General features: G+C 49.3%; 1 protein-coding gene and 1 non-coding gene across 2 annotated transcripts; both read right to left on the reverse strand.

Annotated features, from left to right (window-relative positions):
- On the reverse strand, positions 1 to 13,311 carry LOC128730155 (venom dipeptidyl peptidase 4). Its single transcript, XM_053823187.1, has 6 exons — positions 13,060 to 13,311; positions 2,805 to 3,293; positions 1,708 to 2,734; positions 1,089 to 1,640; positions 797 to 1,008; positions 1 to 709 (listed from the first exon to the last, which is right to left on the reverse strand). The coding sequence occupies exons 1-6, from the start codon at positions 13,309 to 13,311 to the stop codon at positions 614 to 616; spliced, it is 2,628 nt and encodes an 875-aa protein (XP_053679162.1). The 3' UTR covers positions 1 to 613.
- Positions 13,312 to 15,898: 2,587 nt separating this feature from the next.
- Trnar-acg (transfer RNA arginine (anticodon ACG)) lies at positions 15,899 to 15,971 on the reverse strand. Its single transcript has one exon. It is a non-coding gene; the product is annotated as a tRNA-Arg (tRNA).
- Positions 15,972 to 16,047: the final 76 nt, after the last annotated feature.

The raw sequence follows: 16,047 nt of genomic DNA on the forward strand, positions 1-16,047 counted from the left end.
ATCAACGGTTCTATATTCTACTCATTTATACCTTTCGTTTCATTTCTCTCTGGAACGCTTCGGAACGTAAAAAAAACATTGGTTTAAGTGAGCGTATCCTTTCTACTGCAACTGAACGGAGTTTCGGGGATGTTACGGGCCTTTCTGGACACTGTTGCTGGTAAAATCTTCACGTTTACGGAGTAAACGTCCTTTGACTAGTGTTTTCTAAACACGTTGTACTTCGAAACCTCCTGAATATCGGAAAACGGGGTAACGTCAGGTGAACGTTGTAACGATTCGTAGCGTTCCTACTGACCCGCTTTTAATATGTACACTACCGGCGTGTGCCATTCTACACCAACTGATCCTTCTTCTCAACAACAACAGAAATACTCCCAGCATAATCGACCAAATGCTTCCTGGCGGAACAATGAACCCCGTGAATATGTAAACCCCACCCCTTCCGACTTCTCTTTCATCACTAAACTAGTATGTACAGGCATGTTGCGCATGTAGCAGGGGCGAGCGTTGAAGTAACAAAATGGAGATCCTCTCCAAGCGACTCGGAGAAGGACTTTCAGACCAGCTCGGGCTGGATCCTAGGGTCCCGAGGACGAACAGCTGCAAACGCTTAGTTCAGCTTCAGACACTCGGTGAAGAATCGTCCCAGCGTGTGGTACAGATGGGGTCGGACTCCCGCCAGGCTGTGGTCTTCATCCGGATAGCTCTGCATAACGGAGAAGGAGCAAAAAGAACGTCACTTAGTCAATAGATTGAGCTCTACACCTGCTACAGCACGGAGCGGCTTACTTACCACCTGTTTGAACATAATATCGTGCGTTTCGAGAGCCCGGGAAAGCTGCATCGCCTGCTGGAAGTGGACGTTGTCGTCGTACGTACCGTGTACGAGCAGATACGTCCGGTTGCGGAACTTCTCGTGCAGTGAGGTCAACCGGCTCGTTTCGTAACCGTGCTGGTTATCCATCACTGTTGGCAGACCCATGTACCGCTCCGTGTAGATAGAATCTGGGGAGAGCAAGAGAAAACGGACACATCATGATCCTGTGGACCTTTGGAAGGATATACGCGAAAAAGGGGATACCTACCGTAGAACAACCAATCGGTGACCGGGGCCACAGATACGGCACACTGAAACACGTGATCGGTGTCGTGCGTGAGAGCCATAGCTGAAGCGTAACCACCGTAGCTCCAGCCCCAGATCGCAATCCGGCCGGCATCAATGTATGGCAGCTGTTGGGCCAGTTTCCGTGCACCTGCTATCTGATCCTGGATCTCGACCGTACCGAGCTTACGGTAGATCTGGTACATCAGTCGATCACCTCTCAATCCACTACCGCGGCCATCGATCTTCGCGTACACCACCGACCGGTTCGAGGCCAAATGTGTGCCCCAACCGACGGACCACGTTCCGACGACGTTAGCGGAGTTAGGGCCACCGTACACGTCCACCAGCATTGGGTGTTTGATGGCGGAACTTGACGTGTTGGTACCGGGCGGGATTAACAGCATCGCCTTCGCCGTGAAACCGTTCTCAAGATCGATCTCGTGGATTTCAACCCGTGGAACTGCTTTGCCCTTTAGCGCCCGGTGAAGGTAATCGTTCGCCTCCCAAACCTTGATCTGCTTCATTTGTACGGCTGTGTGGGGAAAATTAGAGAAATCGTCAGTCAATGGCGCATCGAATCTCACCCTCCGAAAACTTACCATTTTCTGCCACACTCCAGTGGTAGACGTGCGTCCAGGGCACGTTGGGACCGCGTGCCTCCAATACCATATAATTGCTGCCTGCTGGGCCCATTTGTGCGTTAAAGAAGCTCTGCTTAGCACCCACTTCGACGTCACACGTAAGACACTGAGCTGCTGGAGCACCTTGGCGGCCCTCGATCGTATAAACATGCAGCACGTGCGATTCAGCCGCTGTGTTCGCGGTGTAGAAAATCCTGTTGGTTTCCGCATCCCAGCGCAAGATGTCCTGCACGACAAACGTGCCGCTCGTAAGCGCTACCGCCGATCGTTCCGTGGTGGAGATCATCGTGACATGTTTAAAGCCACCGTTCGAGCCCTGTATCTGAGACGCGATCACGACAAAGTGCGTACCGGCAGCGTTGAAGATGGGCGCACTGAACAGATCCAACCAACCGGCAGATTCGTTGATCTCGTGCACCGTGAGGCACTGGGACGTCCCGGGTTGGATTGCTGCCGTGCAGGAGCGTACGATCGCGTGATTCTGCACGCGGTTCATCCAGATCGTGATGAGACGATCGCGCGTCCAACCAACGCTCGTGATGATGTGATCGCGATTCTGGTTGACCAGTTCGATCGGTGGTTCGATCTCCTGGAGTGTGCGTGTCTGCAGGTCGTACTGGAAGAGGTGAACTTCCGGGTTTTTGGTGCCAACCTTCGGATAGTGCAGCGTAAGCTCCCGAGGGTACTGATAGTCGGGGTTACCAGGAGGTCCGTAGATCGGAATCTTCATCAGAGGTGTCGCTGTGTCGTTGAAGCGAATGAAAGCGATTCGTCCACCGTCCGGCGAGAACCAGGTGGCAATGTTGGTCGAGAAGACCTCCTCTTCGTACACCCAGTCTGGGATGCCGTTGTAAACGCTTGGGCTTCCGTCGGTAGTGATCTGCACCTCGGCTGAGGACGGTGTCTCGCGGTAGTACAGATTGTTCTGGTACACAAACACGAACGAGTGGTTGACGGGGCTCCATTCGACGAGGTTCAGGGCACGCTATAACAACACCAGAAACAGAACATCGTGAGAACAGATTGTGGAGGAGTTGCTCCACTTTCATACGTACCCTCTGGCCACCGACATTCACCGGGAACACCTCCTTCGTGGTCATGTCAACGATGTCGTAGATGGCGAGGTAACTGTGACGGAAGATCTTGCTGTAACCGCGAGCGACGAGCAGATACTTCCCATCCGGCGACAGGTCGAACTTGAAGCCCTGCAGCTGTTCCTCGTTCGCTATACCGAGCAGCGTTTTGGTGTCGTTCTGCTCCGGATCGTACGTCATCACGGAGCCAAAGTCATCGCGGAAAATGATCTTCCCATTAGCGGTCCAGGTACCGGTGAATCCGCTCGCGGCTAGTCGACCCGTCAGGAAGTCTTCCAGTGTGATCGGTTCGCCCTCCAGCACGATCGGAGCCGTTTCTGGGTCGTTGCCGTCATCGTTGCTGGCCGTGATCATGACCACGAGGGCCACAGCGACTACCGTGAGGATGACGGCGATCGTACCGAGAAGTAGGAACCGCCGGAGGTTCCGCTTGCCCGAGAACACCAGCTCCTAGGAAACAGGGGAAAATCGAAAAAGAAACATTCATCAGAATGGTGGGCCCACTATTGGAAAGTAATGAGAGTTAACACATTTGTTTTCACATTTCATTTTGTCTGACAGTCTGAGAGCTAGGAGTCTAGAGACATCCGAATACGTTTCTCTCCTCCATCAGATTGCTTATCTACTCTAAATTCATCTTGAATTGTTGAAATACCGACTCATTCGCCAATCGATTACCCTGTCGCAATAGCCATTTGACGTGGGTTATTTGTTGAAAAAGGAAGGATCTCCTTATCCCTATCGCGATACCACCAATTCTGAGGTTGTTAATCGTTCAACAAAAACCCTATCGAGCACTTACTGTCAGCGCCTGGCTTATCTCGCCAATTGGCTGATCGTAAAAAAAAGGCCACTCGCAAAACAATACTATCGCACCACAGTGGACGATTTGTGGAGTCACTTTCGATTCGGTTACGATAAGCGAGAGTTTCTCTACCGTACTCCGATAAGGGCGTACCTTCCCCACCACGGTCTGAAGTCGTTACGAAAGCCCAGCAAACGAGTTTTTCGTGAGCTCGCAGGTCTGAGGTAGGCAGGTAATGCCTACCGGTTACGTTAACCACCGACTGCGGAACTTCCGACCGGGGTGCGATCGGAGCGCGATGGCGCACGAAAAAGTGGTGCGTGCAGTTGCAGCTGTGACGCCTCAAATGCGACCCAAATTCGGCGCGCCAGCAAATTCACTTTCATGCCACGTAAATGGCACAAACGGGGTGGAAAGAAAAATAACAACGCGTAGGGATCGTTGACCATCCAAGTGATCGTCAGTTGCATGGCGCTTCGGGGCCCTTCAACGAAATTCCCTTACCGCACGTGGACACGCGCTTTTACTTAGCAGTTTACTTACTTTCGTACCCCACGCAATCGGGAAGGGAGCACGCAAATGTTTATTATATTACGCAAACGGTCGTGTGGCGCAATGACCATGCCACGCGGAGAACGCGCTTACGCCGGCACGATAGTCGATTTCACGCAAATGCAATTTGTCGATTAGACGAACGCAACTCCAGAGCCAATTCGCTTCTGTTGGGATTGATTCCACTTCATTAGCGAACGGAACGGAACGAGGAGGTACAGTTTTCTGTTTTTGCCTAGCTGAGCGGAAAGAAAGTGACCCATTATGCACGTGTGCTTTACCTGATCCGAGTGACCGATCTCGATGGAATTTCCGCTCGACGCTGCCATGGTGGTCCGGTGGTGGTTGATTTTTCACTTGATTTATCACTTGCCCCGTGTCCCGGGTGCGGTTGGTACGGAGCACAATTCACGACACAACGGAGCTGTTTGTTGTGGAGGAAACAACGTTTGAAGTAGGAAAAGAACGCGCGTTTGAGGATCGAAGATGCGGAGAATATTCAAGAGTACCTTAAGGGGGTTTAAGAGTACGCGTAGGGGATGTTTTTACCAGCCACGCACGCCTTCCCGACAGTGCATCTGAACAAACACTTGCCACGCGGGGAGTAAGTGTTACGTCTATATCTTTGCCAGCACCGTACGGGTGAAATAATAAAAGTTTGAGTTGCTTTGCTTCAGCCAATAAATGCTAGACCTCGATATCGGCTTTGATGAAGTCGAACAGTCTGTGCAAATAAACCATTGAGGGGCCATTTTTCAGTTTTTCCTGGTGTTATTTCATGCCCAATCGGGGAGATTTTTTTGTCGATTCGCGAAACGCAGGTTTTTTCTTATTGTACAGATCAATAAAAACCAATCAGTATCCATGAGCCCGTCTATCTTCGAATAGCAAGCACAGATAACATCTGATTTGGAATCGCGTTCGAGTTAAATTTCGCAACGTTTCATTTGACGTTTTGAATTGTACGATCAGAAGGTGCCTTACAAGCGTTTGCAAATGCATTCAAGCTTAATATGAAAAGGCCAACATGCGATTGAATCTCTAATCATCGTAGACAAATCATCTGAGATGGCTTCGGATCGCCACAAAGGAAAAGATTTCTCCATAAATGCGCTCGCAATCATCGCCAACGGACCGGTTGAATCGATCCTCTCACCAAAGCCGCCACGATCGTGAGGAAATCTCTCACCGCGGACGAGATTTCCAATCGCCAACGGCACGGACTGATGATGACCGGAAGTAAAATCCGTGCACCGGAACATTTCCGTACGGTCGGTGCCATCCGATAGCGCACCATCGAGTGTCTTCCTTCCGGCATTACAATCACGCTTAGATTACCTTAGTGTAAGACAAGTCGTCTCGAACGGATACGGTGTCGATGCGAAAAATCGTTCCGGTAATCGTACGCCTTTGCTCTCGATTCCCACCCGTGTGTCGTGCAGCAAAAAAACGTGAATTAGCAGCAATTTTCCACGCTCACCCGTTCGGGCGTTTGATTAACGAGTGGAAACAATTTGCTGCAACAAAACAGCGACAACCGAGACGGGAAAATGGCCACTTTTAGCGAACTTTACTTTGTTTCATGCCACAGAGGGGGTTGTGTTACTCATCGGTTCGCGCAGCGCAAAACGGAGTAGGCAGGATAATTGCGCGAGCCTTATTAACAGGCTCGTTTCGGCCGATTTGCGTACGTGCATGATCCACTTCTCGGTTGGTCACCCCACACTTGAGAGTCTTTTGGCTCGTTCATCGATGACTCGTGAATCGTCTCGGTGGTTGTTTGCTGCTAATTACGGTTCATCTAAAACTTTTCCAATTTGATTGACCGATTTGTCATCGAGGCTTGCCATGAAGCGGCCTTTCAGTTGCCGTTGACGACCAAAGTGGCATGAGTAAACTCTGGAGAACTCCATCAGCCTTCCGTAGGGTGGCCAGAAAAAATGCAGGAAAAATACCCAACCAATTGGACACGCTTGTTCCAGCGCGAGATTCAAAGCCCATTCCCGTATTAATCCATCATCGTGTTCTCAGTTCGATTAACATTAATTAACTCATCCACGTTCTCTGGTTTGTGGCGTTGGCGATAGTGGTGGCACAAGTTCATGATGCCTCGCGTATAAGGACGAGGCGACCAAGTGTCTCAGTTTTTCTCCCCCAACACGAGTGGAAAAAATATGTTCCACATCCACAATCCACCATCGAGCGGATGAGCATATTCTCGACCGAGAAGACGTTTTATTCCACCCAGTGACGGTAGAAGATTATCCTCAGGCAAGTAAGTGGCACCCACAAGTGCATCGTCCAACGGCCCGCAAGCTGAAAGCCCGAGGATGCACCGCTGGCAGAGTTGGTAGAGCGTGTGCATTTTTCATGACCCTTTCCGGGAATGTGCGCGCGATGGAACGACACACAGTGCCTCTTCACACCCGAAAGAGGTCCTCACAGGAGCTGCTTAGTTTTCCGCTGGTTTTGCCCGTGTAGAGCGTTTTTGCACGTCCGCCAACAGGACACCCGCCCGGAGTCGTTAAACTGTCACTTATCGCACGCTGACTCGACGTGTTTGGGTGTCCTGGTGTGTCCCTTTGGCGGTGTGGTGCTCCGGGTTTGCCGAGGAATGCATTATTTATGCCATTCAAAGCTCACACGTCCTGGTTGGGCTGGACGACGAGCGAACAGGACGAAAACGAGAACCACCGGTGTTTATTACAGTTTGCGGACAACCGGTCCAGTGTGATGCGGGTTTTTGTTAGTCTGAAAAACGGTCATTTACCGACACGTGTCAAACATTGTTGCGATTGCGATTAAACGGTTATCTTCGGGGGAAAAAACGGATCCATCTCATCGCTATTCCTGGGACGGGATCGAACTTGCCTTCCGAGATGGTTAAATGAAAACATCACAGCATCGATCAAGCATGCGGGGGTGCAAAAAAGCATCCCTTTCGGTCCCGGCAACAGAAGAGACCGCTAGAACGGGGATGCGATACACAGAAGGTTGCGATTTGGAGAATTTTTCAGAGGAATTTTTACGCTACGATTGAGCAACGACGCGCGGTACAAAATCAGCAAAAGGATAAAATCCTCAGAATGTCCTCATGCCCTTCTAAAGAATTTACACAGAAGAGAATGTTAGGGAATTTAGATGATATCAAACAAAAAGGCTCTCGTTTAAGAGTCGAACAATTTGATGACCATGACCTTTTTTTCCCAACACGCAATACTTATACCGCTGCAAATGGTAACTATCTATTAAAATTCCTATCGAATCCGATCGCACTAGCCTGAGTACTAACGAATATTGAATGCAAAATTTGCCCTCGATTCCGTTGGCCACAAGTCAATTCGCGTCATACCCTCATGGTCATATTAACCCATCCTGATGGACCTATACTCTCTCTTTCTTTTTTGACGTAGAGTAGAGACGAAGTTTCGACCTAACTCGGGACTGAATTGGGGGTATCGTACGAATCCAACCCTTATAATTTATGCCATACACACAGTAAGAGAGTAATATTCCAAAAACCTGATGTCTGTCAAAAACTCCAAGGAGAATTATTTCACAGCTTCCTTTGATTTCCATGGAAAATTCGAAAGCAATCAGCCCAACATCGCCTACGATCACCAACAATGGTGCAACTGACACCCGGCCCTAGCATTCCCTAGGCGGCATTTTTGCCTTTTCAGCTGTTGATGGTAGAGGCCAGATCCGTCACTTAACGTTGACCTTTCCTTCCATCGCCATACCCTGTGCAGGCCACAGCTGAGGGCCCACTATTGAGCGGAGTACGTGTATCGGGCACTGGTGATTGACGGTTGACGATGAGTCTTTCTCGATTCCGGCGAACCGACCGATGATAAGCAACGACACTATGACGCGATGTTCGCTCTGCAGGCAGACGAACCATGTCAGTTCAGGCAAATGATAATGATCTGGCCACTCTGCACTAAAAAAACCGCCGCTCGGTGTCGTCCGTACGTGCCTGAACCTGGGTTGATATCGAATTGTTCAATCATGACACCCTTGTCCATCGGATGAGAATTAATCGCCATGACGGGGGCATTGGTGAAGCAATTAGCCTGCCTCCGGTGGCTCCGTGTGCGATACAGAGTAAACAGAGCGAATCTACTCTGACTCTGTTCCCGGTGAGTGGTTAATTCACGACGAGAACCGGTGGACCTTGGGAAGGAAAATATGCAAAATCCACACATCGCTTTGGCCAAAGCTCACACGAACACCGTCAAGCGAAGCGTGGAAAGAAACGTAACTGCTCCACCGAGGACGTCCTACAGCATCCGAACATTTCCCTCCAAAATGTGCCAACCAAAACAATCAAAAAGAGGTGGGATTGATCGTGCTCGATCGAGGCACCCCGTGGGCTTTGCGAGCGTTCAGCAGAAAACCGGTTCTTCGATGGTTCCAAAACCTTCCCCCACCGTCTGTATGTTTGGTAAAGCCAGTGTCACAACCCAATCTCGCACAACCCCAATCGAAATGATCCCTTCGAATACATGCGATCGAGCAGAAATTCTTCGCTAGCGTCGTCGTCTAACGCTGCCAACTCTGAACCGGATTGACTTTTGCTGGAGAATGAGCTTTTTCTCATCCGTAACGCCAGATTACCTTCACGGCTTGAGTTCGAGGGCTGGGTTGACGTAACTGAAATTAGTCGAGAAAATGTCACTTGCAACACGATGGAGGGTAGTTTGTCGTGCCTTTGGGATGTTGCTGCTGTGATAATATCTCCCCCATGTGTTCCGCAAGCACGCAGGCCCGTTTGAGGTTCGAGCTGTGGATCGTTTCAGAGAAGTATGTGCCTCTCGAAAGCACCTGCACTTTTCCACCTGAGTAAATTCCCCGACGTCGGCTAACCACGCGGGTTAGTTACTACGAGGCATTATCTTAGATTTAACGCCTGGGAAGACGATCGTAAAAGTGTGTTTTACGATCGCCCGTGACATCGCTAAAGAGCGCAACGTTATCGGGCAATTGTGAATTCCTTTCGAAGCACTCGAACGTCCTCGAAACGAAATTCTCGCAGGTACAATCGAAAGCGTGGTGGTGCCAAAATCCACCCACCTGATGTCTCGTTTCGTTGACGACGATGAGCTGAGCGACCACGTGTGCATGATTTACGGTGATGACAACAATAATTTAACAATTTTCCAGTGGCCACACCCCGGCCACTGCTAGTGCTTTTCCACAAACAAACACACACACACACACCCGGGTTGTACGGAATGCAGCTGGCGGGCAGTTTTGTACCGGTTTGGTCCGTAAATCACCCCTCGAGCGACGTTCACCACGTGCAACCGGAGGGAGCGAGAGAATACGGTCTCAAGCAAGAACCGGAATGCAGCAAAAAAGGGCAACAGAAAAGATGATGCATTGCATTACAACGATGCGCTGCCATCGGTACCTCACCACCTTCCATGAGCAGGAAGTCAGCATGGCGAACTTAAAATAGCCGTTATTTAATTTTGCCTTTTTTTTCGTTTTAAGCCGTATTTGTGGGCTCTCGGATATGGCGCTTGCTGGAGGAGTGAAGCGAACCGGGGTCGGTTGTTTGGAGAAAGCTTACTGCAGCACCGTGGAGTTTACCGACAAGGAATTAGATAACAAAGTGTGGTACACGGCCGGTGTGACGCTATTGCATAGGCTTCAATTAGGGAACGAACCCCGTGGGGCCGATTATTGTATTTTAATACGCCACCGAAACGGGTTGAGCCCGTTTTAATGCGAGTTAGTATCGCGCCACGCTGTTTTTCTTATTCGTTTACTCTCTTGTCCTCTTCAAAGAGTCTCTCCGTTGGGCACAGGAGTGAGAAGAAAAATTGTCACAAGGTTTATATCAGCCTAAAGGATCGTTGATCTTCCTTTAGAGATGGCTCACTGTGATCTTTCAGGGAAGGGCAACGTTTGTAACGATGGGATTCATATAACATCAGCAAGCACAGCCAAAAAAAAACACACACACGCTCACAAATAAGCACAAATAATCACGGCCTCTACTTTCCGCTCCAACGCGCATTTGGAGGAAAACCTTTTCAACATGCGAAACACATTAAAAGGCGGCAATTATTAACGGTCACGATCCGATCATTAGCCAGACGGGCGCGAATCAACGCATCGGAGAAGAGTAAAGTTGACATTTCGACAGGTCGCGCGCGATGATCCACCACGCGTTCGTTCTCAACATGACACTTTCACACGGCCTCTCGGTCAGTAAACCCCCTCGCAGCTCCACGCCCCACTCCCCACACGTCAGAAAACCTTATTACGCACCTTCACGCAATACTTAAACGCGGCCCACACGCACTCTTTAGCGGGACCTTTTTGCGAGAACCAACGGCGGCTCTGGCTTGCCGGACCGAACGCGACGAGCACCACGCGAATATTGAACGTTCAATCTGGCTTGGATGTTCCGACACCTTCAGACGGAGGGGGGTCTATGATCGTACGAGAGAGAGAGAGAGAGAGAGAGAGTGAGAGCGAGCGCACGTAAAATGCGTGCGAGAGCGCCAAGAAAAGTGGGGGGATCCTTTGGAACTTGCATCCCCAACCGAACGATGCTGCGCGAAAACGAGAGCGAAATACATGCACAATGGAGCACCACGGATGGATGTTGGATTGCCATTTTTTTTTTGGGGGTTTGGAAGCTGCGGAAATCAAAAATCCATTAAGGCGATATTCCCTTCCGAGTGGCTTTTGGTGGGGAAAATTTAGCTGCACGCTTTCCCTCTGGGGCCGGTATTGCGCCGGAGGCTTATCAGCGTGGCGCATTCAATCACGGTGAGGCAAATTGAAACGACCATTAGCGAGGGTGAATAATAAGCATATTCGAGTGCGTTTGTTTGTTCCCGAGCGGTCAGGGGGAAAATTAAAGCTGTGGAAATGGTGATCGGGTGATTTTTTCTTTGGTAAAATTGGGCTCAACTTTCGAAATTTTGATGCGTCGTAGGTACAGCGGGATGCATCGACATTAAAATACAATTCAATTTTGGAAAGCCCTTTTTTTGATTTCTGTATCCGTTTTTCATATTGATGCACCTTGTGTTGGGTGCACTCCATAGCCTACTTTGTTGCGAGCGGTTGGGCGAGTCCACTGCTCGACTTTTCAAAATACCTGCAGTTTGATGCACTATGGAAAGGATACTGATGAATGTCACCATGCTCTGAAGGATCGTGACTCAACAAGGATATACCTCGAAAATTTAAATAAAAATATGATTGACAAATTTAAGTGCACTTTTTTAGTTCAATTATGGTTCGAGATACATATTAGATTGTCACATATATGGTTGATTTTCCCACTGTGCACGGTTGCCTCTGAGAATGGCTCTCTACGCAGAGCATCGCCTTTGCACTGGGGAGCATTGGGGTCTGCTCGAATTTACAAAATCTGCGAGAGAACTAGGAACAGAGAGATAAATAAGAGAGAGAGAGCGCTCACCGCTGGTGCGTAACAACAACAAACGACTACTTGTTGCAGTCCCGGTTTGGAAAATGCGGGCACGCGGCATATCATGAAAACTGACCGCACTAGACGACAAACCACTGGTGGTTTCGATTTCATCGCGTGCACTTTCTCACTCCCTCTCGGGGCACTTTTTCCTTTCGCTTTCCACACCAAGGTTAAACCGGGACCGGTCGTATTCCGTCGAACCGTTACCGATGCGCACGGTTGCATTCCTTCCCGCCATTTTCTAGCGATGCAATTAAACTCCAACCGCCGTTCTTGGTACCGGTGTCTTTCATCTCGCCCGTTAGATGCCATTCTGCGGGTCCCGCGTTAAATGGCTCGAGTCAACCCACACCGCGGGACAGATTGTTGCCTAATCAGGATGGAACCAATTGAGCCGTAAAGCCCACGATTAAGACCGTTTGCTGCAGGCCAACCGTTAATTGCTAGCGAACGCACCGCCGAAGTGGAATGAGATTTAAATGCCCCGATAACACGCCGCTTGTTTGATTCGTGTGTGATGGTTTGTTGGATGCATAATTCCCTAAAGATGCGCCTCGAACGAGAGCGAGATGTTGGAGAACATTACCCTCATCCGATGGTCGCCATTTTGGGGTGATAAAACAAGTGCAACCAGAGCTTTGTTGTTGCACCACAGCTCTCGACCCACATCTCGCGGTCTCGTATCAGCTGATTGGTGTTCTTTCGCATGTAAACACCGGCTGCGAACAGGGCATCGAACAATGCAAGGTTGCCACAAGAAACAATACAACCGTACCCGCATCGGTGCGTGGGAGCTGGTGGGCAGATAATTACAAAAAAATGAGCATACATTTTCAAACCACCCCACTGGGTGCTTCCGTTGAGTCGGAACTGCACATGCGAGTGCACCGAATTGGTTACCAGAAGGTAGAGCTGTCGGGGTTTAATTACACACCTTTTAGCGGTGAACGATTAGTTTGCATGACTAACAGCACGCCAGCGGACCTAAATCAACCTACGAAGCACTGGAGAAATGATAAACTGTGCTTTTGAGCAGGGGTGTCGAACAATTTGTACAGGTTGTTATCATTTTTTGGTGGACTTAAATGCATTTCCTTCAGCCCTACTTTCATATCGCAAAGAATGTTCTATTTCTTTCCTAGGAATTCTAATTTTTGTTTTCTTTACATATCCGGGTAGATAGTCGAAAGTCTAACACTGATATTGTGCATATGTTATCAGAACAAACAAATTTACCGAAACATGTTACGATCGCTGATATGTCTGATATCTGTTGAGAGACTACAACTTCTGAACAAGCCAGGTCACAACTTGAGATATAGGCCAAAGCAATCAGATGTGGAGTCTTTTTTCTTCCTAAATTATTTGGGGCGATAAGTATGTGTGTTCTCCCTTACCTGGTTCATATCAGGATTCCCTTTAGCTCCGTCGCCTCCCTGCAGGGAGCTAATGTTCACGATGGTTCCTTGAGCCGTACGCAACCATCTGCGGCCTGCAGTTGTGGCCTCTTGCTGATCATTACTGTCGTCGCTCAGCAAGCCTCCATCGTCTTCACCCGGCTCGGAATCGCTGCTTCCACCGGACACATCCTCGAAATCGTTCTGGGCCAACCGTTGATACGCCGTCTGCCCAGTGCCGGTGCTGTTCATAGCTTAGCTTCCGGAAAATGGGAATTGGGTTAACAAAGGACACCTAAGAAACAGGGAACTGAAATAAGTATGCTTCACTGAGCAATAATCGTGAAATGTTTCGCTTCTATCGCACGATGCTATTAAAGAAACATATGGTTTAGCAGAAACCACGCTTGATGACGAAGATCCGCGTGAAGGATTACAGGCGTCTCCATTTGACTACAAGCATCATCCATCCGTGAAGCCTTACGAATTTGATTCCTTATCGTATCGTGTTCCTTTTCACTGTTGCCGAGGACGACATCATCCTCCCGAGCTTAAGGAAGCCCACCAAGGTACGATGGAAAATGTGCGATAAAATAACGACTTCCTAAAGACGTGCAGATAAAACCTCGCCTTCTCCTCGCGAAGGTACAATTTAATAGCAAATTTATGTTGGGCGAAATTGTGAGCACGAAAATTGAAAACTTTCTGACACGCTTCTTCCCGCTGGTGTCGTTCTGTTGCGAAGAAAACATTAATTTTCACAAACCCAAGGCCACCGAAACGTGAACCAACGCAGTGTGTCCTATCGCTTGTACCGTGCGCACCATCTGGACCAAGTGAAAATGGCAGCTCACTTCCGAGCCGGCCGTATCTGCACGTTTCAATCAATCAAAGCAAAAACGGGAATGGAAACGACCTGAAATGGCGCCAACGTGACCGAAAATCCCCGTCCTTAACCTCAACGGGCAGTAGGGCGGAAGTGGTGCAAGCAAAGTGCATGCTTATCAACCTCGCAGTTTCTCGGAGTGCAAGTTTGTTCACCGATGCACTTGCAGTTGCACTTGCTCTGGTTTTGTTCATTGTTTGCGGCTGATTCGCGGCGTTTGTGTACAATGTAGCTTCGATGGTGGGGTGCAAACAGGGAGTTCCATCAATAAAGAACACGAGGGTGGGTGAGCGTAATGATCATCGCGATTGTCGATCGTCGTCTAGCACGACCACAAGCGCAATAGATCGTCATAAGTATCCGTCACAGTAGTTGATCGAGAAGAGGGGTTTTTAATCGACACTTTGATGAGAAAATTACGACTATACGAGACCGTCACCGTGGCAGGAACCTTGAGTAGGGCCAGCTGTGTACACAAACCAGCTGGCAAGATGTGCTCGTTGGGAACGGTACCGTGAGACTTGTTGCATTTTCCTCAGGCACTTGTATGTCCGCCAACAAAAAAAAACTAATGATCTTATCATTAGCATGAGCAGCCTGTTTCACACCAATCACCTCCACATCATTAATCTCAGCATAAATCCGTTTATGTTGCAGTGTATGTTTTTTCTTCTGTTGTCCACAAACGGACGGGGAGGGCTCATCTTCACAGCACGCAACCCTTGTTCGTCCTTCGGCCTACTACGATGGCACCCGCTGGTGGACGATGCCGGGTGTTGCAAAAAACAAACAACACACAACCCAGCTGGCGGCGACTACCAGCGTGTGACGCACAAACACAAAGCACAACCACATGTGCCATCAGCAGCGCAGCATGCGTCGACGAGATGATGATGCTCTCAATCTTGACCTCAAAATCTACGCTCAGAGGGAAAGCGAAGAAGCACCAGAAGAGAAGATCGTCGATCGTTTTTGCGCTGGTCGCTGTGGGGTTGATGACGATGATCGTGATCTTCGATTCACTACACCCAACGCACGTGTACGATTTGTCGTGTACTAAACTACGTTTCTTCGGAGCTACCCCTAACCTTTTTGTAGAAAGGATGCCAAAAACCACACTCCATTTACCTTTAATCATCAGGTGTTTTCTGATTTTCACTGCTGACACTTTGCCTCATCGCCTTGCGGTCAGATCGGTTTGCTTATTTCGCGCACTTGGTGGCTGTATAATTTTCACTACTTTCCACCGGGTGGAAACTCTACAAGCGCCACTGGGGATGAATTGGGGGTTAACTTTTCACACGATATCACGTAACAATCAGCTGGACGGCGGTGTGCGTCGTCGTTGCACAAACCCCGGGAACCTTTTTGACATTTTCGTTCATTCGCGGAATAAAAGATCGTATCTCGCGTCGTCTACGAGGGTGAATAATGCCGCGGAAGAAGGCGCACGTTGGCACCCCAAAAAATCCAGCCGCACACGCGGATCTTTCACCCTTTCCTACACGAGAGCCGTAGGGTTTTGGAGCGCACGGGAAAGTTGGAACACACGCGGAGCGAACGGCCGTCGACGGCGTGTTCGCGAATCGTACCGACAAATGAAAATTCCCAACGTGCGGCCAACGAAAGCACCAAACCCACTGTGGACCGTTCTGTTCCTCAGATAACCACCCCAGCAGCCAGGGAGACAGGGTGCGATGGAAAACGCCAAGTGGAACGCGTGCGAGAAAGAGAGAGAAAGAGACACTAAACGGAAGGTTAATTTGCAGTAGAAGCGAGATAGCGAGCTGGTTGGGTGCGCCAGTGGGTGAATCGAAAAGTGTCTTACCTCGTGAGCAGCCTGTAAGTTTTTGTTAGATATGTAAATTTTCACATCATGCGATGTTTATGTCCCTAAACTGTGCTTTGCAAAAATAGATAATTTACGTAAAAAAGGATAGCTCCTTCTAGTTACGATCCTGCCAGGAGTCGAACCTGGAATCTTCTGATCCGTAGTCAGACGCGTTATCCATTGCGCCACAGGACCCTTAACTATTCGAAAGCCTATTGCAATCCGCTCCTGGGGTCTGTCTAAGCGACTGGCAATTTGAACTTAATTTACT

Source organism: Anopheles nili, chromosome 2, assembly GCF_943737925.1.
Source record: "Anopheles nili chromosome 2, idAnoNiliSN_F5_01, whole genome shotgun sequence".
NCBI classification, from domain to species: Eukaryota; Metazoa; Arthropoda; class Insecta; order Diptera; family Culicidae; genus Anopheles; species Anopheles nili.

Coding starts and splice junctions, on each gene's coding strand:
- LOC128730155 (XM_053823187.1), bottom strand. CDS start 13,311: ATGAACAGCACCGGCACTGGGCAGACGGCGTATCAACGGTTGGCCCAG. Junction 2,735..2,804: donor TGAATGTCGGTGGCCAGAGG/GTACGTATGAAA, acceptor GTGTTGTTATAG/CGTGCCCTGAACCTCGTCGA. Junction 1,009..1,088: donor CACCGATTGGTTGTTCTACG/GTAGGTATCCCC, acceptor TGCTCTCCCCAG/ATTCTATCTACACGGAGCGG.